The sequence below is a fragment of the Molothrus aeneus genome, chromosome 4 (genome assembly GCF_037042795.1).
Source record: "Molothrus aeneus isolate 106 chromosome 4, BPBGC_Maene_1.0, whole genome shotgun sequence".
Classification (NCBI taxonomy): Eukaryota; Metazoa; Chordata; class Aves; order Passeriformes; family Icteridae; genus Molothrus; species Molothrus aeneus.
In genome coordinates, this window is record NC_089649.1 from 64,398,333 (window position 1) to 64,424,846 (window position 26,514).

General features: G+C 44.4%; 1 protein-coding gene across 3 annotated transcripts; it reads left to right on the forward strand.

Annotated features, from left to right (window-relative positions):
- The first annotated feature begins 4,707 nt into the window (after positions 1-4,707).
- MFSD10 (major facilitator superfamily domain containing 10) lies at positions 4,708-26,513 on the forward strand. 3 transcript variants are annotated; one of them, XM_066548704.1, is made up of 13 exons: positions 4,708-4,776; positions 7,171-7,359; positions 8,518-8,614; positions 11,979-12,082; positions 12,864-13,022; positions 14,171-14,359; positions 18,819-18,927; positions 19,516-19,627; positions 20,793-20,901; positions 22,827-22,917; positions 24,390-24,437; positions 25,335-25,424; positions 25,777-26,513. In XM_066548704.1, the coding sequence occupies exons 2-13, from the start codon at positions 7,189-7,191 to the stop codon at positions 25,881-25,883; spliced, it is 1,386 nt and encodes a 461-aa protein (XP_066404801.1). In that variant the 5' UTR covers positions 4,708-4,776; positions 7,171-7,188; the 3' UTR covers positions 25,884-26,513. The 3 variants fall into 3 exon arrangements, with proteins under 3 accessions (XP_066404801.1, XP_066404802.1, XP_066404804.1); XM_066548705.1 differs by lacking the exon at positions 25,335-25,424; XM_066548707.1 differs by lacking the exon at positions 25,335-25,424 and having other exon boundaries at positions 25,853-26,513.
- The last annotated feature ends 1 nt before the right edge of the window (position 26,514 follows it).

A 26,514-nucleotide genomic window follows, 5' to 3' on the forward strand; every position in this document is an offset into this window, starting at 1 on the left:
TTTCTCTGTGTTGACAGTGACAGGACTCAGGGAATGGTCTCAAGTTGTGTCAGGGGTAGTTTGGATATTGGGAAAAAGTTCATCTGAAACATCTCCCCTAGGAAGTGGTCACAGCACCAAGCCTGACAGAGTTCAAGAAATTCTTGGGCACATGGTATGACTCTTGGGGAGCTCTGTCCTGCTCCTGTTAGGACATTCTATGATCTTTTTTTAAAGTTGAATAGTTGCAGGCAGCTCTCATAATGATAATGTAATTTAAACAGTAACATTTTAATTAGTCTGTACCACCAGGACATGCTAAATTGTGTATTGAGTAAAGGTATCAATTCTTAAGTAAAAGTCCTTCGTTAAAGCTGTACATTCATCTTTTCAGTAAGTTTTGAATTGAGCACAGCTCTGAAGTTCTTAGTAATCTAGGGTGATTAATTAGAATTCCTCATTGTATTCAGAACTGTCTGACTTAAGAGAACAGTGATATCCTTAACTTCCTTCCACTTAATTTATCATGTATGTCTCATCACTGATAACTGCCCAGCATGACTTTGAAAAACATTTGCTCTTCAAACAGAGCCAGTAAATACTTCTAACACTTTCTTTTTATACTGTATTTGCAAAGAACCATTGCAATGGGACAAAGAGCATCACAGTTACTGGTGGGTGCTAATCTGAACTAGGTTCACTGGTCAGTTATTCATTTAATATTTGGTAAATTCAGTGATAGTTGGTATGCATTGAACAAAATTGTAGTGTTTCCATGGAAAACTGTTAGGAAAATAAAATTCCCTTTTATATTAACTTTTCAATTTCAATCTGAAAGACTTCTATATAAACTATAAAATAAGACCTGTATTAAGAATGAACTAAGGACCGTGGTTCTTTACAAAAACAAACCCCCAAAGTTCCCTCCATTTTCAAATGCTGTTCCTAGATCTGATCTGTGTTTTGGCCAATGGGTACCTGAGACATTGTAATGCTCTACCTACTGTTCATGAAGAAAAACTTACACACTATCAGTTAATAAGGTTTAACAGGCTTGGTTGTTTTGGACTGGCTTAGAATGTTTTCTTTGTTCTGTTTTCTGGGGTTTTTGGTTTGATGGTTTTTGGGTGTTTTTTTGGGATGTGGGTTTTTTGGTCGGGGTTTTTTTGTTGTGGTTGATTGGTTGGTTTGAGGTTTTTTTTCAAATTAAACTGGTAATGGAAGCAGGACTAAAACTAGGAAGGGCTGAGTTGAAACACAGCCTTTGCATTTAGTCTCTAATGACAAAACTCTCTTTGTTAGGCAAGTCTTGTTCCTTAAAAGAGAAAAGCACTTTATTGAAGGAAAAGGCTTTTATTAACTGTCAGTGTAACTAGTAATGCAAGTAATATGTAATTATCATCAGCTTTTTTTGGTTTGCAAAAGCACTTCTATTAAGTGTTAAAATAGGCAAGATGCTAAGTACTTGTGGGGAAGATACTTGTCTCATGCAAAAATTAGGAAGATTCATATGTTTGAAATCCACTCACACTTAAAAAATTCATTTTCAGTTAGTTTTGCTGATTTTGGAAAAGTTATCTTCTGAAACCTCAAAGGAATCTCAGAAGATTAGTATACCTTCTGTTTTATTTCCATTTGGCACAGTAGGAATTTTTTTCTTTAAAACAGAATCTTTTTAAGTCAAGAACTTGAGAGTGAAGTAATGAAGGAGCTAACTTCCTATTTTATGCTATAAATCAGTACCTTCAGCTTGGAGTTTTAGTCACAGTCTACACAGCACAAATAAACTGTTAAAAAGTACTACTATTTATTTATCTGACTTTAGCAGTAGCTTCAGAGGTTTTGTCCAGCAGGGTATTAGAATCACAGAGGAGCTGACAGAGGCACTTTGATCCTGATTTTTGATACCACTTGTAGCTGCTTTTTATTCCTCAGTAAGGGAAGAAAGAGGGTAGAGACACAATGATAATGTTTCTGGGACAGGACATGTTCTGAATGATCAGGACATGATCAGGATTGTCTTGTGATGCTAATAAACAAAAATGAAGAAAGAGGAAACCTCAGCTGGTAGACTTCCTCAACTGTTTTGGAATGTCAGACTGAAAGTAATTCTGTTTGAAATCTTGTTGAATAAGAATCACTGTATGCACTTTTACAAATTATATTGTCAAATTTTAAAGTCAGATTTAATATTGCAAACCTGGGACTAACCGTGATGCTTAACACACAGTATTTTACAGCAGTAGGAAAGCAAGACTACATCATCCTGCCTCAGCTTAATAGTCAGTCTGGTCTGACAGTTTTGCCATTGCTCAGTACCACAGCAGCTGGGCAGTGTTGCTGCTCTGATGTGATAGAAGGTTCTGGTCATTTGGACCTCGGAGGGCTTGATCATGTTTGAGTGCTAGCAGACCCTTTCTCATAGAGCTTCTTGAACACCATCACACTTAGCAGGCACTGTCTTGTCTCTCTGTTTCTTTTAACCCAGGACTTGTCATAACAGGCCTTTTGACACATCAATTATCAATTGTAAATCTGTATTTAATTAGCCAAAAAAAGAAACTGTTCTGTAACTAGAATCAAGCCATCACACACAAAAAAGGAAAATTACCATTTTGCCTTTAGTTTCAGGTAGCTTATCTATCAACATCAGCTGTCCGAGACAATAGCTACCTTGAATATGAATAGAGTGAGAACAAAACTGTTCAGCTAGAAACTGCATAAATTACCTTTTTTTATGACAGCATGAAAAGCTTCCTCAGGAGTTTGGTCTTTTGGTTTCATCTGGAAGGTGGTAAGCAGTATGATATTCTCAGTTGTGCCTTGCAGAAGTCATGGTGTGTCCGTGCTGTGTGTAAGGCTTCCCCTCTGACCACCAGATTTCTGCTGAGTGGGGCACTGAGGCTGCTCCTGAGCTTCACAGGGGCACTTTGGCTGCTGGGCTGAGGTTGGTGTCAGCTACAGGAATTGGTGGGACTTCTTTCCTCTTCATGGGCCTTCTAGGCATTTGGAATAGTCAAACAGAAGCTCTGACAAAACATTTGGCAACTTTGTCATCATTCTGAGACTGTGAGGTATTACATATTCAGGGTGTCAAAAGCATTTTATGAATGTGCTCCTTGTGGTCTTCCAGGTGTGTCTCCTAAGCTAAACAGGTATATTTCAGTCCTAAATATATTGGCTGTGCAGTCTAACTTAGTTAAAAGACTGGTTTTTGTAAGGGTTTGGTTTGGGGGAAGGTTGGGGTTGGGTTTTTTTCTCCTTCAGTAAATTAGGTCTGGAGTAGAAAACTAAAATCTTTCATGCAGTCTGAACACTGAGTCTAAAAAATGATGAAGATGCTGTATAGCATTAAGTACTTCAAAATATTGACATTAGGGCTAACACTGCTTTTTGGCAATAGAGCAGGGAAGTAAAAGAGTAAATGAGGCGTTACTTCAGTAAAAAAACAAGACTGATATAAGAAAAAGGCAAATGTTAATAAATGTATTCTAGGAACCAAATTTGTTATCTGTCAGATGTGCAAGACTTTAGACTGGAAGGGAGTGAGTAATGACCTATCTAGTAATAGAAACAGTGTGATGTATTTACATGCAGGATTGTATGACGTGGTTGACTGCAGTAACACAACTGGGCTCAGTGATCTGCAAAAGCTTTAGGCCAGTAGATTTAATAGCAGGAAGAGCTGTTTTATTTGGTGTCTCAATAGGGGGTTTTTTAGTATATCTCAATTCAGATGGTACCCCATCACTTATACACAGTGATAAGCAACCAGAAGAATTTATTTATTTATTTATTTATTTATTTATTTATTTATTTCAGGTATTAAAGGATTATTCATACTTAGTCCAGAGCACCTCAAAAAAGCTTGGAATGGAATGCAATTGTGTGACCATTCAAGTTTCTGACTATGTACTGGATCTAGCATATTTCTCACACCAAACCAAGTACATAAAATTCTCAGGTATACATGAGATTAGCAGCTCACTATTTGAGTTAGCCAGTTAGATAACTGTTTGATCTAACTGGCATGTTAATCCTGATGTTATGCTTACATAAGCTCCTCCAAGTCTAATCAGCTGGCAATCCATGAGAGATGTCACTGAGTAGAAGGTCTGTGTCCCAGTGCTGGTAACTACATTGCCTTCGAGGGAATCAGAAGTCTTTTTAATACCTGTATTAAATTTGCTTTCTACATTTTGCTGGCTGATTCTTACCTGTTTAAGACTGTGGTGATGGATCTTGTAACCACATCCTCCCATTTTAATTAGCAAGTTGGACACCAAACATGCCTGGATAAGGGAAGAGTGCTCGGTGGCACTTAAAATACCACAGCTATTCATGTTCTCCGGGCTAAAAAACTTAGTGTTGAGGGAGAAGTTTGGTTTGGGAACAGAGTTACATCTTTTGCAACTACCTTCTTCTCTTTGTCAGATAGCCCTTATCAAGGCCGCAGCTAACTGTACTTATTGCTGCTGTAGCAATAAACGGAACGCCGCTCTCCCCTTGGAACGAGTGTTTCAGGACCTGTGTTTAAGGGCGAAGGCAGGGCTGCGGTGCGAGGTTCGCGGTTCATTTCGAACCGCGGCGCTGCGCTGGCTGCTCAAACCCCGCCGCGCTCCGCGGAGCCGCTCGGCCGGGCCGGGTCCGTCCTCGGCGGCGCCAGGAGCGGCTCCATCCCCGCCGGAACAGGAAGGCGGCCGGGGCGCCGCGGAGGGCCGGGGAGGAGCCGCTGCCCGCAGCATCCCCGCGGAGGCTCCTGGCGGGCGGGGGCCGCCCGCACAGCCCGGAGCAGCGGTAGGTGCCCGGGGCGGACGGGCGGCGGGAGCGGCGGGGCAGGGCCGGGCGCGGCTCCCCCGGCGGGCGGGACCCCGGGCGCCTGGCGGGAGGGATCCTCCGTCCTCCGCCTCATCTCTGCCGGGCCGCCCCTTCCCTGCCCTGCCCTGCCCTGCCCTGGGGAGCTGCGGCTTGTCTCCGTGCCCGGCCGAGCGCCGGCCCTGACCTGAGCCGGGGCTGAGGAGCCCTCCCGGGGCTGAGCAGGTAAAGCCGGGCCCCGGAAATTTTACAAGGCGATAAGGTGAGGTAAGAAAACCCCCGAAGGATGAAATTCTGGCTGCTGGCAGATAACAAATCTCAGTTCGGGCAGGGCCGGCTTTGGTGCTGAGCCCTTCCTGGGAGCCACGGCACCAAGCCCCTGCCCTGCGGACAGGGACAGAAGCGAAGAGCCACAGGGGGAATGCCGAGGGCTGGAATGGCTGGGGAGAGCCGGGCAGAGCCAGCGGCTGTGAGGGATTCACATGTGCTCAGGAACAACCGCCCCAAAGCCAGAGCCCTCCCTCTCCCAGCGCGCCTCACACAAGGCAGATGTCGCCGTGGAGGTGAAGTGCTCTGTTTTTGCTGTCAGGATTCCAAGGGCCTGTAAAATGTTGTGTGGTTTCCTGCCTAGCATAAAATTATGGAGAGGTTTGAACAACCAAACCAGTGGAGCACAAAGGCAAAAACGTGCAGTACCTTGGGACATTGCGTAAGGGAAATTGCAACCACGCAGCCAAAAGTGGAGCAGAGTGAAAGGTCAGCGCAAGCATCGATGGGTTGGAGCTGCACGGTGGCAGAAATGTTCCTGAGGGAAAGGTGTGAGGGATGTTACCTTTGTAAATAACCCTGGAATAAAGTTCAGCTTGGTCATACAATTCAGTGGATGACTAGAAAATTGTGAGGAAAAACAAGATACAGTCTGCCTCAGTGACCCCATCCCTCAGCTTTTGGCTGGATAGACCTAGGCCCAGAGAGTATTTCTTAAAGGAATAGTTATTTTGGCTCCATGTGCTCTTTTATCATTTGGGTAAGCAAATAATACTGAATATTTGTGGCGGTGATGATTTGCCATTTTAAATAGAAGGATCTTGAACATAAATCTGCTAAATCAGACCAGTTTGGTTAAGAGCATTATGCCAAGAGTTTAGTAAATGGATTGCAGGTGGCCCCCGTTCCATGTTTATTTACCTCCTGGCAATTGAGCTTTAATAATGCTTCAGTGCCACTAAACTGACTTCATAGGTCAAGAAATGTCACAATAATATTTATTGCTGAGCATGACAAAGTTTTATAGCCTTCAATTAGTGTAGTATCGTTTTCTATGTGCAAGTGCCTTGTGTATATAATATGATATATCTGTCTGGAATATATATTGAGAATAGCTCACTGTTTTCAGTGCTGACTCATCAAAGTCAATGAATGTTTTTGTATTAATTGGCTTTGGATGAAATTCTGTCTCCTTTTTTATTCTTAGTCCAACAAACTTTCAGGGACTTTTGCAGAGGAGGGGCCTGTGAATTTGATTCTTTTATGACTGAGATATCATGTATGTTTTACAATTCTGAAGTTTGCAGTTCCATGGTTTATATATTACTCCTTGATTTTGATTTATGTTGCAAATGAGTTAATTTTGGGGATTGAGACCAACTCCTTTATTTGTTAAAGGCTGAACTATATATGATCTGTGTCCTTGTTAAGGGCTTTAAGATAGTTTTGGAGTTTTATCAAAGAGAGTTGATAGTGCTGGTATTTCTGACAAAATAAAAATGCTGCCTTAATTATTTGATTCCCCAGGTCAGTAGCTATCATCTGGAGAAAGAAATAAAAGATGAGGTTTAAAAATTTTCTTCTGTTGTTCTTGAGTTGCTCTGTGGGGTTTATCTTGAAGACTGCATTCCTGTAATAGTTAGGAAGTCTTCTTTTTTTTTTTTTAATTGTTGTTTTGGTCATTTCTAATATACACTGAAGGCATAAATAAACTTTTACTTGGATGTAAATATTTGGAATAGAGTGCCCTTTCATACCTATTTTACTGTAATGCTGGGTTGAAAACGTGTAGGGAAGTCATGTTAGTGTTGCTCACATGTTGACAAACCTCAAATGCTCCTTAGCTCTGTTCTATTTGAGGTGCTCCTATAATAGAGTTTGTTGTTTTATTGCCTTTGTAGCCTGCTCTTGATAGGAGAACATTTGGTGCTGAGTTAATAGCCAAGACTGAAGGGTTGAGGCTCTTGTTCCCTTGTTCCCAGGTAGCTTAATATAGCCAGAACTTATTTTTGTGAAGTCTGTAGAAAGTAGGAATGAATCAGCAAGATACTCTTATGAAAGACCTGCAAAATCTTCCTGTTGACTGGATATAAATGCAATTTTTTTTAGGAGCAGAGCACTGGGAACATGGCCCTGGGAGAGAGAGGAACCAGCAGCAGCTCCAGCAATGACAGGCAGGAGCAGAACCATAATCGTGTTATTACAATTGTCTTCCTGGCCCTCTTCATCGACTTGTTGGGATTTGCCCTCATCTTGCCACTCTTTCCTTCCATCCTTGATTATTACAGCCAGACTGAGGTAAGTAACAAGAAAGTCAGCCCACAAAAAGTGTTAGGATCTTGAGAGAGGAATGGAAGAAAAATCACCTGCCCTGGGGCAAACCAAACAGCTGTAGGAAAATTAATAATTACCTGGCACATAGAAATGGTGCATGGACTGAATTTATTAGTCGACCTGCATAAGACTCTCCACCCTTATTTTTTCATTAAAGTGGGAGATTTGTTTTGATAAAAATTCAAATATTTCTTAGGGACTAGTCCTTGTGGTTACCAATGCTTTTGTGTCTTACACTGATGTCACTGGTGAGGCAGTTCATGATGGATCTGCAGGCTGGGGTTTATTGAAGAACCAAAGAGATGAGAGCTTTTACCCCACCTGAGTATTTCACAAGGTCACTTGCTCCCTCCCCCAGTGTGGAGTTCCATCTCAACTTCCATTCCTAGCAGGGAGCTGGCTGCTCCTCCAGGAACAGAGCAGAAGCTCCTGTTGGATCCTGGCTGTGCAGGTGCTCATTGTTACCCTGCTCAGGTGTTAATGGCATTACTGGCCAAGATGAACATGTTGTTGTGGGAGAATTGTTTTTGCAGCCCACACCTCTGTCTCTCAGCCCCACTCTAGCCCCACTCCAGCTGTAGGCTTTGTCCTTCTTACAACCACATCTCTAACCCAAACCATGGGCTCTGGCCTCCAGGGTCTTCCTCCACTTCCAGTGTATTTCCAATAGCCAAGATCTCCACCTTCTTTTCCAGACTCTCTTCTTTTCAAGTCCTCCTCCTCTTTTTGGGAATTATTCTTTTTTTGCATCATCTTTTTCTTCTGCAAGCTTCTGGTTCTCCCAGGCTAAATATGTGTAGCAGTACAGTGTGTGTCTCATGTTGCCTTTTTAATTGAAAGTTTCAGGGCATGCCTGTTTAATTCAGGATTTAGCAGGTAATGGGCCTGAAGGCTTGAAAAAGTTCAAATTCAGACATTGTCCCACCCAAACATGTCCTATCTGTTGTCTGTTAACATTCACAGTTTAAGCTATTTTTGATCAGTGAGGAAATTTTCTCGTGTGGGGAGGAGGAGGGAAGGAATCATCTAACATTGTCTCTAGTTCACATTGTGCCTAGTCCCTGATGCAGTCTTTGAAAATAAACTCTCTTCCTGTTTCTGTTTCCATTATCTGTTTTTCAGGATGGATTCTATTTGTCATTGCAACGTGGGGTAGACTGGTTTGCAGGGATGGCTGGGATACCTCCAGAGAGGAAATACAACAGTGTCTTGTTTGGAGGTAGGGAAACTGAACAGACATGCTAACAGCCAAAAACCACTGTTCTTTCCAAGTTATATGCAATGTTGATGTGAAGAATGACAAGAAATACAAAAAGCATGTTTGCCTGTTATTAGTTCTAGGTTTAAATAACACAGAAAATGTCTCTTAGAGTAGACTATAAATGATTTTGTTTTCAACACACTGATAACAATGAAGAGTTGGACTGCCCCATCTCTGTCATTTGGAGACACTGAGACAGGCAGGAGGAATGGGATAACAGGAACCTTGTGAAATTCAGTAAGGACAAATTTTAGGTCCTGTCTGTTGGAAAGAGTAGTCCTTGCAATGCTGCAGACTGGACACTCACTGGTGGCCCTGGGGGTCCTGGTGAGCAGCCACCTGAGCATGAGCCAGCCCTGGCAGCAAAGGTGCCAACAGCTCCTGGGATGTGTGAACAGAATCAGAATCAGTGGATTAAGGGAAGTGATCATCCTGCTCTCCTCAGCACTGGATAGACCATATCTGAATTGCTGCATTCAGCTTTGGTCCCCAGTACAGGGAGGAGTGTCCATGCACTGTGGTGAGTCCAGTGGAGAGTCTGGGGCCCTTGGCTGGTCTGCAGTGAATGGCAGCTTTCCAACACCTGTAGGGAGGTTATGGAGAGCTTGGATCTTCACTGAGGTGTGTGGGAGAAGGAGAGGCTACAGTGTAAGTAGAAGCAGGGGAGGTTCAGGTGGGAAATAGGAAGGAACATTTTTCCAGTGAGGATGGTCAGTGGAACAGTGCCCAGAGCAGTGTCCATCCTCAGAGATTGTCAAACCCTGGTTGGGTAAGGCCCTGAACAATCTGCTCTGACCTCACAGCTGACCCTATGAGTAGGTGGTTGGAATAGGTGACCTCCAGAGCTCCTTTTTAACCTGAGTTATGCTATGATCTTACTCAATTTGTTCTACAGATTGTTACAGAAATACAGGCCTGCTGTTCCTTGTTGTCACACTGCCAGCTGAGGGTCAGCAGCTGCTGTGCTGGGCCCTGGCAGTCCCAGAAATGCCTCTCCCTTCCCAATTGATCTGCACATGATCAGAGATCAATCAGGAGGAAGCCAATAGAAACTTGTGCATTCCAGCCTCGCCTGCCCCTTGGGCGGGGGGAGTGCAGCGCTGCTTCTAAATCCCATTGGTCTTATTAAAAGCAGCAGAGCCCCTGGATTGCAGGACCCTAAGCATTTTCTCTCTCTAGGACACTGCTGTGGATGAGCTCCAGCAGGAACAATGAGGGAAATATGTCATGGTACACATCAGGGACTCTTGTGGCTTCCTGCCCTCTAGACAGTTGTGAGGAAACTGTGATTTCAGAGTATGAAGATGTGAAGGTGTCTGGGTTCATTTTAGTTAGAACCTGTCAACCCTCTCTTTTTAGAGGGCTGAGGCCTCTCCCAAGATAAGCAAAAGACTTTTAAAATAAACTAAATAAAACAGAAAACTTATTTTAAATCTGTGTGAATGTATTGTTACTATTTAAAGTAGTTTAATTTGGTATAACAGGCATTAGGAAGTTTATAAGCCATTTTCTTCTTTCCCACCATATCCTTGCAGGCATGTTTTTCTTTCTCTGCTCATTTTTTAGTCAAATTACTGGCTTTGAATGCTAGGAAACAGTTTTCTTTAATCTCTCAGAAGCTGCTTTCTGTCTCCTCTAAGGCTTGACCAGAAGCTTCCTACTTTCAGCTTCTCACCATCTGAGATTGTTTAGACAAGGGGTGGGAACTCCCAGTCGAGTCCAACTTGTTGCTTTTCCTTTTACCTGCCGTGTCCTGCACTCCTGGGAGTGCTGTGTGGAAAGTTTCATTATAGTTGTGATACTAAGCAGAGGCTGCTGCAGCCTTCCTGCAGCCTGTGTTCCTTCACTGCCCTCGTCTGCCACAAGGAGCAGAGGATTGGGAAGGTGCTTGCAAGACCATCTTGTTGTTTCTCCCAGTGCCAGCCATATTTTTAATTTTTCATTAGACTGCAGGCTCTTCAAGGCAGAAACTTCTCTGCCCATGTCAGGGCCCTGAGGGCACCAATACTTCTTTGCTGTGCCCAGTCATCAGCCACACACTTTCTGCCCAGTGATTCAGGAGCTGTATTTCAGACTTTGTCTCTGTCCCCATCTCTTGGATGGACCTCAGACTTACCCTGGAGGTGTCTTGTCTCCTAACCAACATCATAGTATTGTTTCCACTCCTTTCTCTGCCCCTGACTCCTGCTGCTCCATCCCTGGAAGGGTGTATTGAACCCTTGCCTTGTGTGGGACTGTCAGTGGGTGCTGTTGGCAGCACCTGCTCTGCCCAGCCCATCAGACTGTGGGGCACCAGGCTGGTGAGGGCACTGCCAGTGCTATGGTCACCCTCAGCTCCCAGTTCCTTATCCCCTGTGGAGCAGCCCTGGTTTTGCTGCATGCTGGCTTGGAAATATTTGGCATGGAAGGGTGTTCTTACAGTGCTAGAAACACAGTGAAGGGAACTGTGTGTTATGAATTGGCCATGTAAAATTCTGTAAGACTTTTTACCCACTTTTTTTGAGCTGTGAGTTATCACAAGCAGCTCTTCCCAACAAGGTGTTCAGTATCAATATTCTGCCTCCCTCAAAGATGATGTAAGCAGAACTTCTGGTCTGTCTCTCCTCTGCCTTTTAAAGCTTTGATAGCTGAATGATCTGAAACATATAACCCAGTTTTTCCTTTAGAGAAAAGCTGTGACAGCAAAGCTACTTTTGCCTGCTTGTTGAGAGTGTAGTGCAAATTAATAAGTCTATGAAGCTAGAAATGGCAAGAGAAAAGAGGAATTAAAGATCACAGAAGCTGGAGGCAGATTTCAAAGGACTCTTGGAGTCTGTTGGAATCACTCCTACCTCTTAGGGTGCCTCACTAACAGCAGTGCTTAAGTCCTTCTTTCCATGATAAAAGGAAAGAAAAACTAATTAAGTGTGACAGAATCAGGTTCAAACAATCAAAAAGTCTTAAAAGAACTGTGACTGTTAAAGACTGTGTTATCTCTGCTTTAAGAACAAAAAATGTATGTAGTCAGCCGGGAAACATTGAAGAATCATCATTCCATAATAACCAGTGAGTTTCAAACCCTTTCTCACCAGTGAAGTAACCAGGAATTAATCCAGTTTATGCCTGTTACATCCGGTCTGTGTGTATTTGCTGCCTCAGTTAAGTAACAATGCAATGTTGGTGTTCTGAGAGACAAAGCTATTCTTCATAGCTGCTGTTTTACATTTCATGTCAAGTTTTATCACACACAGTGTGATAGATCTCAAGCAGCTTGTCTCTCTTTGTATTTAAGATGAAGGCAGTAAACCTAATGATTCATATCTTTTTATCTTTTTTTTTTTAGGTCTGATTGGCTCAATCTTTTCCCTCCTGCAGTTTTTCTCCTCTCCCCTCACTGGTGCAGTGTCAGACCACTGGGGCAGAAGGCCTGTCATCCTGGTGACAGTGGTGAGTGTCACATGCTGATCTTAGTCATGCATCTCAACACACAGAGGAAGGCACCATGATCTTGTGCTTAGCACAGGAACTGAATTATGACAGTCTCAGTTCAGCTCTAGAATTGAATTTTTGAGATCTGCTGGTTGTTGATGCTTTCTTGCCAAGTCACTTGGCCGCGCTTCCAAGTGTGAGTGCTTAAACTGAGCTTCCCAGGCCCAGAACTGTTCATAGGAGACACCAAATATTTATCTGTTTCTGTCATTTTCCAAAACCCCTTTTCCCTGTGTATGGGAAAATGACTTCAATTGCTCTGTTAACAAATGTTAGACTTAATTCCTCTGTATTTTAGTTCATCAAGTGATTAATGAGGGCTGATCACTTCATGACCTGTTCCACAGATCCTGGGAATGGTTGGTTAGGAAGTTCAGTATAGCACTGCAAGATGCATTTCTTATTTTGAACTCAGATTTCTCTTGAATTTGGAAACAAATGGAGGGGGATTTACAAAAATGTTTTGTACCCAGGACTGGTTTAACTTCCACAGAATTTTGCTCTTCTAATTTTGTTAGAAATATCCCAATTATATGTAGTTTGTATGGACTTGCTTCTACTATTTTTGGATTGCTGTTCAAGACATGGTGCAGTGTCAGTTTATTCAGCCAGTTCTGTTCCATGGGGTTTGGAGCAGCCATTGAAAACAAACAAAAAATGCAAATGTTTGGCTGGGAAGTGGGCAGAAATGACATCAACTTTGCATTGCTTTATAAAGAACCCTTTCTTGCTTCTGCAGATGGGTTTGATAGCCTCATACTCACTCTGGGCTGCCTCTCGGACTTTTGGCGTTTTTCTTCTCTCCAGGATCATCGGGGGGATAAGCAAAGGGAATGTCAGCCTCTCCACAGCCATCATTGCTGACTTGCACTCTCCAAAAGCACGGAGCAAGGGCATGGTGAGTTACACTTGTAGGGCACATGTCCAGTGCTAATAGGCAACATTTCATTGCTTTTGGGTGCTCAGTATGTGTTCATCAGGTGTGTTTTCACTGATCAAGTGCAAACATGACTTTACATTCTACCTTGCTTCTGGAAAGGTGCCAGATCATATTCCTGGGAGCTCTTGGACTTTTGCCAACGACCTTCACCTAACAAATGAAACACAGATGCTCTAGAGATGGGAAAGCTATCTTGTTTCATTGTTAGAACTGTTTCTCCTGCTGGTAACTTTAATTCTGATTATAACAGCTTAGAAATCAAAAGGTCTTATGGCCCAGTTTTGGCAGCTGGAAGCCAATTACAGGGCAACCCCTTTTCCTCACCTTTCCAAGCTGTGGAAGCACAGCAGCACAGCACAGAGTGCTCCTGACTTCTTGCACACTGCACTGGCTTCAGGATCTGAGCTCAGTGGGTGGAGGATGTGACATTTGGCTGACTGAGAAGTAGGAGCAGCTGCCCTATCCACTTCCAGAAGGCAGTGGCCCAGATGGAAACATCCTGCAGGCTGAACCTGGCCTGTGAATTACCAGTTATATCTTTTATCCTATAAAAACCTTACAGGCCCAGGCTTCTCTTAACGGGTTGTTATAAGCCACTGCAGAGGACAGCTGCTTCTTGGGTGGGGAAGGCTTTAGATTTCACAGTGATGGCTAATGCATCTTCCAAGCAAATTATCATAATCCTGGGGAGCCAAAATGCATTTTTATTTGTGGAGAGAGGTAGCCTTACAGCACTAGTAAATAAAATGGATCAGGGCCTATTTTTAGGGCCTGAGAGTAAGTCAGTGCAGCATGGCTCACACCCACATGGCTTGTATTCTTTTCTGTTCCAAAGCTAAGTAGGCATGCTCATTCTGCTTTCTGGGAGGCAAACAGCATCTGACTGAAGCTATTTCCAAGCAGTGATGGGCCATTGCCTGTTCCTGCCACTTCCCTGACTGGACAGAAAACAAAATAGGTTATTTGGAAACAGCAGGCTTTTAATGCTTCATGCTCCCTGCATCCTCAGGATGATTGAGCTCTGTACCTGGTTAATCCAAATAGTTTCAGAACCTGAAAAAACCGGTGTCTAAAACTCTCTGTCTGTGTTCACTTTATCCCTGCAGGCCATGATTGGTGTTGCTTTCTCCCTGGGCTTCACCCTGGGCCCCATGATGGGTGCTTACCTTGCCATGCAGACAGAGAAAGGAGAAGTCTTCTACCTTCGCTCAGCGCTCTCAGCACTCGTGTTTGCTGTGGCTGATTTCATTTTCATCTTCCTCCTTCTTCCAGAGACACTTCCCAAGGAAAAACGGGTAAATGGACCATCAGTCTCAAGATCTGGTTTTTCTGTAAAAATAGGATTTGAAAATGGTTGAAATACCAGAAACAGCAAAGAACAGGCTTAGCCAGTGTCTCAGAAATGTAGCTCGTTCCTGGGATTAGGATTATTATTAATGCTGGTGTCAAAGCAGTTGGATGATCATAGAATCATAGAATATTTTGGGTGTGAAGGTGGTTAAAGATCACCTATTTCCAACCCCCCTGACACAGGCAGGGACACCTTCCATTAGACCAGATTGATCAAAACTTCATCCAGCTTGACCTTGGACACTTCCAGGGATGGTCCCATTTCCTAGCCCAGTGCAATATAAGATCTTTATAATTAACATGACTGCTTCATTGCTGGTTTTGGTGTGTTAGGTTTAAATTTCTCAAAACCTAATGTGAACATGGGAGAGAGACTGTGAAATTTAAACTATGACCACAAGGATTCCTTGGGGAAGAATTTCAGCAAATCATAAAAGTAAATGCATCAGAGACTGGATTTTCTTTCATTCATCCAATATATGTTAGAAGTTTTCTTACCTATTATATTGTATTTACTTGAATATTTTGAATGCTAAAATAGCAAATTACTTTTTTCTGAGCTGCTCTGTCTTCTACAGATAGAAAATACCTACATGTGCTAAAATTCAGTGAGTGATTGGATTTGTGGGGCCAAACATTTATTAATATTAGGATTAAATATTGTATGGTTGGACACTGCTTAGTCTCTTAGAACAGTCTCCTTTGCAGAGTGAGAGAGGTGGAATTTGGCCCTGGGTACCTGCACTTGATTTGAGGCTTTCACTGATTGGGTCTTTGCTGTGATCCCTGGTTTCTAGGCAGCACTCAGCTTTTGGAGGGTGCTTGGTCTCTGGATAGCCAGACCCATTTGACACAGAGAATTGTTCAGGAAACTTTTATTTGCAATGATCCTACCAGGGCAAAACTTTGCACCTTCCCTGAGTGTTTCCCAGCAGGTTGTGTCCCATGTGAAATCTGTTGCTCACACTGTGTTCCCAAGCACTACAGCTGTGTTATTTTCTTTTAACAACTCTTCCATGTGTCACCTGTTCCTCTTTCCTATTTGGCTGTTCCTAAACCTTCCAGATAAAGTCCTGCTCTTAGTTAAAGCTGCACACTCCAGGAAGGTGGCAACGTGGTGATGTAGGGAAGTGCTGCAGAGCAATCTGTACCCTATAAACAATTTCTCCTTTGCTGTGGAGTGGTTAAATGGCTGCAGTGCCTTTTGGGATCATGTGATGACTGAATAGATCCCTCCCCCTTTTATTATCCTCTTGCAAGTTCTGACCAGCTGCTCTGTATTAGCCAGCACCATTGTGAATTTTGGAAGGGAAAGGAGCTCTCTGTCACTGCTTTTTGGGGCTCTGTCCCTGTACAGCAGTGGGGGCTGCAATGGAAGCTGCTCAGGGCCAGGTCCCTGTCACACCAAGTGCTCAGAGAGTTTGACTGCTCAGGACAGGGTGGTGTGGGGCTTCTTGTGCTCGTGTGCTGGCAGCCTCCATCTGGGAAGGGGTCCATGTGTTCCAGCATATTTGTAATTTCAGTTATTAGGCTGCTCTGCTCTCTTCTTTGGTAACTCCTTCCACTCTCTGAGTAGTTTTCTTGGCCTGTGGATGACAGAGGAAAGGCAGGTATGTTGGCTGCCTTTGTGGAACTTGGCTGGGCTGAGCTGCAGCAGGTGCTCTCACAGGTATAGGAGTGGAATGTGTTGGAAGGACAAAGCTGTAAAAAGAGGGGAAATCATCATGATAAATGGTAGGAAGATGTGCCAGTGGGATCAGACATCTGTTTCCTTGAAGTTTGCTGTGTTCTCATTATACCCTTGTTTCTCTATCAGTCTGCTTTTCACAGGATAGAGTGTTTCATATTGATTCATGTTGAAATTAACTTGTAGGAAGGGAAAATGGAGGGGGATGGGAAACAAGGATATGTTTTCATACAAAGAGAACAGCATTTTTACTCTCTTCCTTCCTCTTTTTGTCAGCTGTTCCATGAGCTGATCAGGTCAAGAGAGTCATACTGGCCTTATGGTAGCCAAAGCAGCTCCTGCTGTGACCTGACTGGGGGAAGGGAAGAGCAGGAAGGTCTCTAGTGGAATCTGTCCCCTTGAAGAGCTTTTGTGTTAGTTCTTAGCTAAGCCAGCCATGAGCAAGGCTGCCTAGCTGGAGGGAGAGTCTTACAGCTCTCTTTTTCTGGACTGTGTGTAGGGCTGTGCAGTATCAGTAGCAGACTTGTGGAAAGACAAAGCTGTGCTCTGTGCACACTAAACACATCTGGTTTGGGAGCTGAGGCTGCAGCTTGGCAGGCCCAGGCTGCAATCCTGATGTAGACTGACTCTGCCTTCCACACCTGTTACTGCATTAGAGGAAAACAGAATGAGCAGAGAACTCTGAAAAATGCCTGCCATTCATGGTGACTTTGGGGATGATCATGAAGTAAAATTGAGCAATTATGGGATAATGAATCATAATCACAGAAATTAATTACAAGTTAGATGTTGCAGAGTTTGAACCTGTGAAGAAACTCAACTTCATGCAGCTGCTGACACTGACTGAAATTGGCAGTGTATACTTTTTGGGGGATGGTGAAATTCTTTAGCCAGTTTTAGGACAATGCTTTCATTGTGGATCAGTAGATGAAATAATTTCTAGACCACTGTTTCTATGGCAAAGATAGGAGAAATTGAAAAAAAAAATTATGTGTGCACACACAAACACACCTACATTAAAAAATCAAATAGGTGTATATATTTCATAAAACACTTATGATTTTAAACATGTGCAATTACAATGTATTGTAATTGGACAAAACTAAAATGAGCCTTGTGCAAAGCTGCTTGGCATCCTGTCTGACATGGGTGATAATTCAAAACAGGTACAAGCTACAGGGTATTTTTGTTACTGGCAAAGATGCTTGCAGGGAGTTGCTTGTGCCCAGATTCTCTGTGCTGGGGTGCAAACCCCATCCTACCAACACATGCAGGAACTGGGGATTGCCACAGGCCAGCTTCAGGAAATCCTCTCAGACTTCTCAACAGGGTGAGCAAACTTTTTGGGTGTGTCTGTACTGTGTGCAATACATGCAGTGGGAGGGAGAATAGATATCCCAATATTTTCTGTGTGAATCAGCAGCTTCATGGCTCCAGGCCAGCCCAGCCTATTGAACTGGTTGCTGTTGTGAGACTCATGGGCTCCAGACTCTGCTGTTGGGTACTCAGAAGCTCTGACTATCAAAACAAGAGAGGTCCTTAATACCATATTGAAGGTTGATTTGTTTACAGCTTCATTAAATCCAGCCCATAATGAATCCCCAGGTCATGCACTGAGATTAAATTCCTCTGATAATCTGACCTTTAATCTCTGCCCTCAAAGAGAGAGTAGCTCCCTCCCTCCCTATCTGGGAAGAGAAGAAAACTCCTCAAATAAAGCCTGTGCAGTGCCTTGAAGGCATGAAATACTGCATGTGATTATTCAGGATTCTTGAGGGTCTGTGACTGTTGTGTAAAGTGACAGGCTAAGTTCTATTCAAAAAAAATGTTTTCCTAATAATGCAGGATTTCTATTAATTTGATTTCTAATTATTGATCATTCTAATCTGATTTCTAATCATTCAGACATTGTTTCTTTTCGTGTTTTCTTTAATTTTCTGTATTTTAGAATTTAAAAAACAAGACTAAAAATGTAAATTATCTACAGATGAAAGAAAAAGCATTAGATGGAAGAATAAGTGCCTGTGGGTAAGGAGCAGGAAGAGTGCCACTAGGTACATAATTAGGTTGAGATGTACACAGTACAAGGCCCAGAAGTGTTACAAAATAAATCTTCCTCTTTAAAAAGCCACCCATTGTGGCCAAGCAGAATCTCCGTGGAAATTCCTCTAAAATATTTTCAAAGAATCTCTGTAAAAGTTATATTTTCTTTCTCTTCCCCAGGAGGTGTCACTGGCTGGCTAAAATAGCAACCAGAACCAAAACAGACCAGTGTTGGATGTGCTGCACATACTGCTCTCAGATTTGTAGCACAAGAGCAAATCCTCAGCTGCCTGTGAGCTTGCAGACAGATATGCCAATATTTTCCCAGTAAATGTTCTTTGGACATGAGTGATGATGCAAAAGGTGAACCAAATAAAGCCACCTTCAAGGCTGTGGAGAACAAGCCACTTCTGCTTTGTAGGAGCCCAAAGAGGAATTTGTGTCTCCAGTGAAAGGTGCTGTCAGTGCTGCGCCTTTCAATTCAGTCACTGGCGCCAGCTGTGAGTTCAGAAAGTCTGGGTTGTTATTGGGCCCACTCAATCCCAGTGCCAGGTGCTTTGTTTCATCTCAGATGATTTGTGTAGGTGTAGAGGCACATTTGGTGGTTCCTGTCAGTTCCTAGCAGTGGTTATTGCATTAGGGTTTTAAATAAACCTCTTTGTGTCTTTGATCAGGTCCCTTCTGTGACATCTGGATTTCAGGCAGCAGTTGACTTGCTCAGTCCTTTGGCTTTATTTCAGTTCTCTGCAGTCACCCGAGGAAAGGAATCCCCTTCAGAGCAGAGTAAGTGTCAGGTGGCTTTTTCCAGTAACACTCTGTGTGTGCCACTGGCCTCTAAGTGAAAACTGTACTCAAACCATTCTAGAAGCAGGGCTCTGTTTACTCATTCAAAGCCCACCTCAGTAACTTATGAACAGGCAATCAGAAGTTCCACTGGACCTTGGTCCTTTTATTCCCAAAATACGGTTTTGAAGATGAGTGCTTTGAAGATTTCTGACTTGATATTTGTGTTTTCCTCAGCCACTGGCTGTAGTAAGTGAAGTGATTTAAAGATAGATCAAGGCATGAGCAAGGGAGATGTGAGTTTGCTTATTCAGGCTGCACACTAGGAACTTCAGACTAGAATTTTGTTTCTCAATTCACAACTTGGAGATGTAGGATTCTCTACATCTCTGTAGGACTCCTTCTGTGGCATGTCTTATATGGATATTTAAAATGAGCATCTGAGGTGAGAACATTTCCCTGTACAGTTGATAAATGCTGCTCTTATATTATGGTTTTATTGTCAAGCTTTGCTTGGAAAACACCACCATGTTTCTCTCCCCTCCTCCCACCTCCTTGGTGTTTGTTTGGGTTTTTTTGTTTTTTCAGATCTTCAGAATCTCAAAATTTTGGGCCTGGCCTACTTCCTGTACCTCTTTCTGTTTTCTGGCTTGGAGTACACACTGAGTTTTCTCACTCACCAGAGATTCCACTTCAGCAGGTATTCAATAAATGTTGTATATTTAACTAGGATATTTTGCAAAATATTTTAATTTAAGGTCTCTCTTTCAAGAGAGGCTTTCAAACACAGCCACCCCTGTGTTGGGTGGTATTTGGGCTTTGTAAGAAGAATTGATGAAATATGGGCACAATTTTTATCATGAATGAAGTACTCCATAAATACCCAAGATTAAATTTAAGCTCCTGAAATAGGTATAGTTGTGTTAGTTGTATTGACTATAGTAAAACCTTTTCTTGCTCAAAGAGTTTTTAGATATCAGGACAAGACTTGAAGCTTGAAGAGGCAAAGGACAGGGAGATATCTGTGTGCTGATATTTGCTCATCAGCAAATTCTGCATGGCATATGGTGTGCAGTCATGTCACAGAGCCTGATTTCCTGTAGTCAGCCACCAGACAAGAAAGAACAGAATCCTCCAACAGCTCAGCTTGAAATACTTTTTCTGCCAACTCATAGGAAAAATTCCAGCCAGGAATGTGAACCTGCAATTTGAATCCTGTGCATGTCCTTCCCTTTGAGTAATTCTCAGGGGGTTGTCTCATCTTTCCCTGTCTGTCTTTCATTACAGTTTGTGGTTTAACTAATCCATGTGTGTCAAGGAGAGGTTTTGTAGTGCTCTGTGCTCTGCTGTGTCCTGTGCATTCAGGGCAGCCCTCAGTGAGCTGCAGAATTCCACATAATTCAGTCAATGAGAGAGGGGAAAGGGAAAGTTGAAGAAAATGGAAGGGTGGAGGGAGTGATGTCTCAGACTTCCCAGTGTGACACCAGATCACCACCACACTGTGCCCTGCTGACCTCCGTGAGCTGCACCTTGGAAACCAGCATCTCCCATGCACATGGCACAGCCGTTCACAGCACATTCACCCTCATTGTGTGCTGAGTCTTTGTGGGCAGCCCAGAAACCCTGACCTACCCCACAGCAGCCCAGAGGTGGCTGCAGCCCCTGTCAGCATTGTCCCACCTTGCAATCAGAGCTCGGAGTTTTCCCTCCTTGCTCTCTGCTTGCCGAGGCAGCGCTGAGAGAGCCCCGAGGGCTTTTTGTGTTTTTTGTGTCTCTTGCTCAGGGGGGGCTGCCCGGAGTGGTGAATCCCAGGCTGGAATGCTCCGTGCCTGACTCTGTTCTCTGTGCTTCTGCCTCCCTTCCAGCATGCAGCAGGGCAAGATGTTTTTCTTTATTGGAATAACAATGGCTGTGATCCAGGGAGGCTATGCTCGCCGAATCAAGCCAGGAAATGAAATCAGAGCTGTAAAAAGGGTAAAAAAAAAATCAATATTTCTTTTTCTTTCTCCCCCCACAAATCTGATATGTTAATTTTCAGTCTGAAGTGCAGTGAAGGGTAATTGGAGGTTATAACGGTATTTGTCCAATCAAAAGAAATTTCTGTTTCATCTATCCAGCTAAATGACTTCTCAAAACTGGTTGTTGGGCACTTATCTGTCTAACTAAACTTTGGAACATAAGAGCTCTTTCTTATGATATGAGCAACAGTGCTACTGAAACTTTGTGTTCTTCATATTTAATTGCAGTAAGGAATGAGAACAGATTGTCCATCTGTGCAGGTTAGGTAGAATACTGCGAAGAGTAGTTTTATTTCAGTGATTTCTCTTGCAGTGCAGAAACTACTAAAGCTGCTTTAGGGCTGATCTCTGACTTTCTTTCTGGGAAATTATTTTCAATCTGGCTATCTTTGTGCTTGACAGGCTTTCCCTGGAGTACATTTCAGTGCTGGGCAGGGAGAAATAGATTCTTTTCCCAATCTTTGGTTTGTGTTCATCAGTATTACACGTAACAAAAGCATGTATCAGTGTTCACACTGAGGTTTCACTGACAGAAGGGTACATTCCTTTGTTTTGCTTGGCTCTTTCCTCACAGACACGCTGCAGCTGCTCTGCTGGGATGACAGGGAGCAGCTCCCTGCAGTTCATGCAGCTCTGGGGACAGTAGATGTGTCCTTTACATTTGTGTGTGGAACAAACAAAGCACTACCTTGGCTCCTTGGCAATTGGTTTGCTTGGACTGTTAGAGCCTTGATTAATGTATTTTACATTATTTTGAGGCCTGTGTGATATCAGTGGTGGCAGGGTAGATTTCCAAACCACTGCATTCCAGTGAATTGACTCAGCTTCTCCTAAAGTGATTTCTGCTGGTGAAACAATCTCCACCCTGGTCCCTGGCAGGCAAACATTGATGTCAGGCTGCTGGTGTCCCGTTTCCCTGTGGATGAACATCAGCTGTGCTGCTTCATCCTCCTCATCAGCTTCCCCCCTGTGCTCTGCCAGCCTGCTGTGTTTGCTGGCACTGCACTGCCCTTTGCTCCTCTCATTTTTACCCTCCTTCCTCAGCCCTGCACCAGGACTGCAGTCACCTCAGACACGCATTTGCTGGGCTGATGGCTCCTCAGGAACACCCCCCAGCCCTGGGGCGCTCTTCTCCAGGGATGCCCGTGGGTTTTGTGGGAATTCCCCCTTTTGCTGAAGCGATTCTGGCACTTTGTGAATCTGCACCATATGGCAAAAGTGGCCTCTCTTAGCACAGTGGTTACAGTAGCTCATTTACCACTGAATCTTCAAAATGAGGCACTCAGTGGCAGTGAATACCCTCCTTTATCACACACAAAGCAGATCTGAGCTGTCTTTTCTGCAGGAGCTCTAAGCAAGGGAGACATCACAGGGAAATGGAAGTCCAGCTCTTGGAGGAGATGAAGAATGCTTTTTATTTTGGGGGTTTGAATTTTAGATGCACCCTCTTCCCCCTTTTTTCCTCTTGGCTACAGAAACCTGAAAGCTAAAGGTAAAATCAGCCAATAACGCTGTGAAAAAGCAGAGGAGTTGTAGTCCTGCTGCACAGAAGCTTTTTCATCTCTTGTGCCAGCTCAGGAGATGAAGAGTTAAAGCCAGGTTAACACAGAACAAGAGGAAATATCCCCCCAAAAGGGCAGATGTGCAGAAAGAGAACTTGCATGTGGTGTGCAATCATGTGATAGTGAGAGGGAACAGAAAAGTTCATTGTGGTGGTCTGTGGCCATCCAGGTGACTTTGAAGTGTCTGCTTGGGAAGAAAGAGCTTTCTGCTTGTGACTTGTGTGCTGTCCCATCCCCGGAAGGGACCTGGCAGGACACCCCGAGTTGGGCTTTAACAAGCGCGGCTCAGCTGTAACCGTGTGACTCATTCCTTTTGCAGGCTATTGTGCTGCTGATTCCAGCGTTCTTGTTAATTGGATGGGCTGCGAACGTGGCCGTGCTGAGTGCTGGACTGTTGCTGTACTCCTTCGGTGAGCTGTTCAAACGGCACTGCAAGCTAAGCACAAATGATTTTCCTTCATGTATTTATTCACACTGTTCAAGATGCACTTCTAATTTCAAACTACAAGTAACAGAAAGTTGACACACGGATTTATGAAGTACGGATGAAACAGTGTCTGGGTTTTTGTATCACAGGGACTTGTCATGGAGGTATTTGGAAGCATCCCCAGCGCTCCTGTTGTCCTGTCTCACTGTGGAGCTCTTGGGGATTTTTTTTTAACCCCCTCTTAGCAGACCTAGAAGCAAAGTATGCACTAAATAGCTCAGCTCAGGAAAAAAAGCAAGACAGGGAACCTTTGTACCTGAGTGGTGCTGCATTATTTCTGAGGCTGGAGACCTGCACACTCTGAGGGTGTTCAGAGAGAGGGTCAGATGTTTTCAGTGTTTGCAAAATTCTGTTCTGCCAACCTAAGCTGTTGTTCAGGGAAACAGTCATGAATGAAGTTGGATCCACCTACTGGATGTCCAAAAAGAGATTCAGGTATTACCAATGCTGCTAACTATTGTTTAAGCAGTTCCATATATGACTTATTACAGAAGTGGACTTCTCTTTTGCATGGTACAGCTTGATTTAGGAGTAAACTCTAAACCACAAAATGTACTTATTGAGCCTATTATTTGTCTGGGGCCAGCTGTGTGTCTGAGAGGTGAGGAGTGATAGGGGGTGTTCATTATGTGTAACCATATTTGAGTCTTCCCTGGCCCCTTCCTGTGCAGGCTCCATCTCCTCCCAGTTAAGCCAGCTAGAAATGCCCCTGGGGTGCTTCTCTTCTTCTCTTCCTCCCTCTGCCCAGCAGTTGGGGCACCTGCAATGAAATCAACCTTGATCATTCCTGCTCTTCCCTTCCCCTTCCCTTCCCCTGCTTTATATGTTTGAGGCACTTTTTTCTTGGCAGAAAAAGCCCCTATTTCAGTAAGAAGGCAGTGATTGTTGAACAATTCTTGGCTTTTGTATCCAAAAAACTTTGTAACGTTTTCCTCTTGGATGTGACTTTCCCAAGAGAGGCTGTAGCTGCCTCTCCTCCCTGAGTCCAGTGCCCTGCCTGCACAGGGACAGTGTCACTCGGTACAGCCACCTCACTGTCTGTTTGGAATAGGGCAATTCCCTGCTCCACCTGATAAGAGCACAGTGATTTGGGAAGCTGCCAGCTGGCTGATCTGCCCTGTCCATCTCTGTCCCGAGGGCCCACAGAATGAGGGATGCTAATGTGAAACATCTGCTTGGAGCACTCCCAGCTCTGGGCTCTTCCTGCAGGTTGCCTTGGAGGGGGTGTTCCCATCACTGACCTGGATTAAACCTGGTGACTCAGTGGGGGTAGAGTGCCCAGAGCTCAGCATATTTCTCTGCAGCAGTAACGAGTTTGGGCCACATGTTTGTCACTGCTCTTGTCTGTTCTGAGCTCTGCTGTTCACTGACAGTCTCTTCTGTGGATTTTTCCAGCTGCAGCCATTGTTATCCCGTGTTTGTCAGCAGTGGTGTCAGGCTATGGTGAGTGTCCTTCCTGCTCTGACCTTTGTATTGACTTGGCTCAAATTGCACAGAACTGACCTTGAGTTGAGTGAAGCATCAACAGGAACAGTTCTGGATCCCTCTGCAGAGGAGCTCAGGAACCAGCCCATGGCTCATACCTGTTTATAACTGATAATTCCAGCACTAACAGCAATGATCTGGTCAGTGACCATCAATATCACACTGGAATTTTGTGCTGTGTAACACAGCTCAGTCCAGTGTGATGGGGAAACTGCAGCGACCTCATTGCTGGTGGTGATGAAGAAGTGGGCAAAGGCCACAAACAGCACTGAGGAGGGACCGGTCTGGGCTCTCTGAAAAGGACACCAGCCATCCCTGCCAGCAGTGAAATAATTTCTTGCTGATTCCTTAGAAAAGACCTTCAGAGGAACCTTCTGAAGCCTTCTGGCAGGGTTGCTCTGTTACCTTGTAAAGGCAGATGTAGCTGTGGTGCCATCTGTGGATAACACAGCTTTGGGTCAGCTGGGTGCCAGGACTGCAGCGCTTGCTGAGGTGGAAAGGAAGGTTTTGCTCAGTAAGGTCATGTTTATGTTGCTCTTATTTAACTTGCAGCCACAGTTCTGTGTTTATTGTACACCTGGGCCTTCTCAGAAAATCTCATGTACAATGTGAAGTTTTTGTTTTGATAGACTTGGGGGGTTTTGGGAACGTGCACTGCAAATTGTCCCGGTCAAGCACTCGTTCCAGGCCCTGGTGTTTATGCAGTTGGGAGGCCTTGGTGGAGGGCAAGGGCAGGCTGGGGACTGGGTGAGAAGTGATGGGAGGGGAAGATGCAGGTGGGAAATGCCCCAGAGAACAAAGCTCCCAGAGCTGCAGCCGTGCCCAGAGCCACAGTGTCACACTCTGCTTGCACAGGCACTGCCAGCCAGAAGGGACGAGTCATGGGCATCCTGAGGAGCCTGGGCGCCCTGGCCAGAGCCCTGGGACCCATCCTGGCAGCTGCAGGTGAGTGTGGCCTAGGGTTCCTTCCTCTTCTCGGCACCTGACAGCCCAGCTGGGGCAGAAGGGGCAGAGGTACCCCCTGCATGGGGTCAGAGCCCCTGAGCATTTCAGGGTGAGGGGACAGAGGAAGGGAAGCAGCCTCAGAGCTTGAACTTGGGCTGATGTTAACACCAAGCAAGCCAGAAGCTGTTTGCTGAGTGCAGCCATGTGCTGAGCTCCTGGCACCTCTGGCTCACCCCAGGGTCTAGTTCTGTTCAGCTGGGCAGGTACTGTGTGAGCACAAAGCTTTCACAGGGGCAGTCACACATCTGCAAGGACAAGCACACTAACAAGATGAATTCCCTTTCTTTTGCAGTTTACTGGCTGGCTGGGGCAGAGATTTGCTTCACTGTCTGTGGTGCTTTTTTCCTTGTCCCCTTGGCTCTACTCAGGTCTATAAAACAGCAGACAAAGGAGGAGTAGGAAGGAACCACAAAACCATCACCAGCTTATGAGGACCTCTGCAAGACCTAACTCTTGGCACCTGACTATGCTGAGCAACAGGAAGATTTTGATCTTCTGGAAGGAGATACATGATGAGCATTTGCAGCACCAACACACAGCAGTTCTGTTTAAGGTGGCCTCCCAGCCAGCTGCATTAGCTTTGCAAACAAACAGAGAAACACCAAACAAACAAAACCAGACACACACACCCTGACCAAGAGCTGAGAAAGGCATTAAGAGCAGCAGAGAAGCAGAGCCAGCACAACAGCAGCAGGCCTGGAGCCCTCCCCACTCCCCAGGTGCTGTTGCACACAGGGCTCTGCAGGGGCTGGGCTGGCACAGAACAAACCCTCAGGACCATTCTGATGGCGTTTTGTACAAGTGGTACCAGAGCTCTGCAAATGCTGCATCCACACCTGCAAACGTGATGGTCAAACAAAAGCAGAAGCACACTACAGGCTGCCTGCTACCTCACTGGTACTTTGGCACAGGTGGACTGTTTTTAATATACAATTAATTTGGAGACATGTTTTATATTTCTAATACTGTGGGATGTTTTTGATGACCAAGCCCTGTTCTTTTTGCATTACAATAAAGGGTTACATTGAAC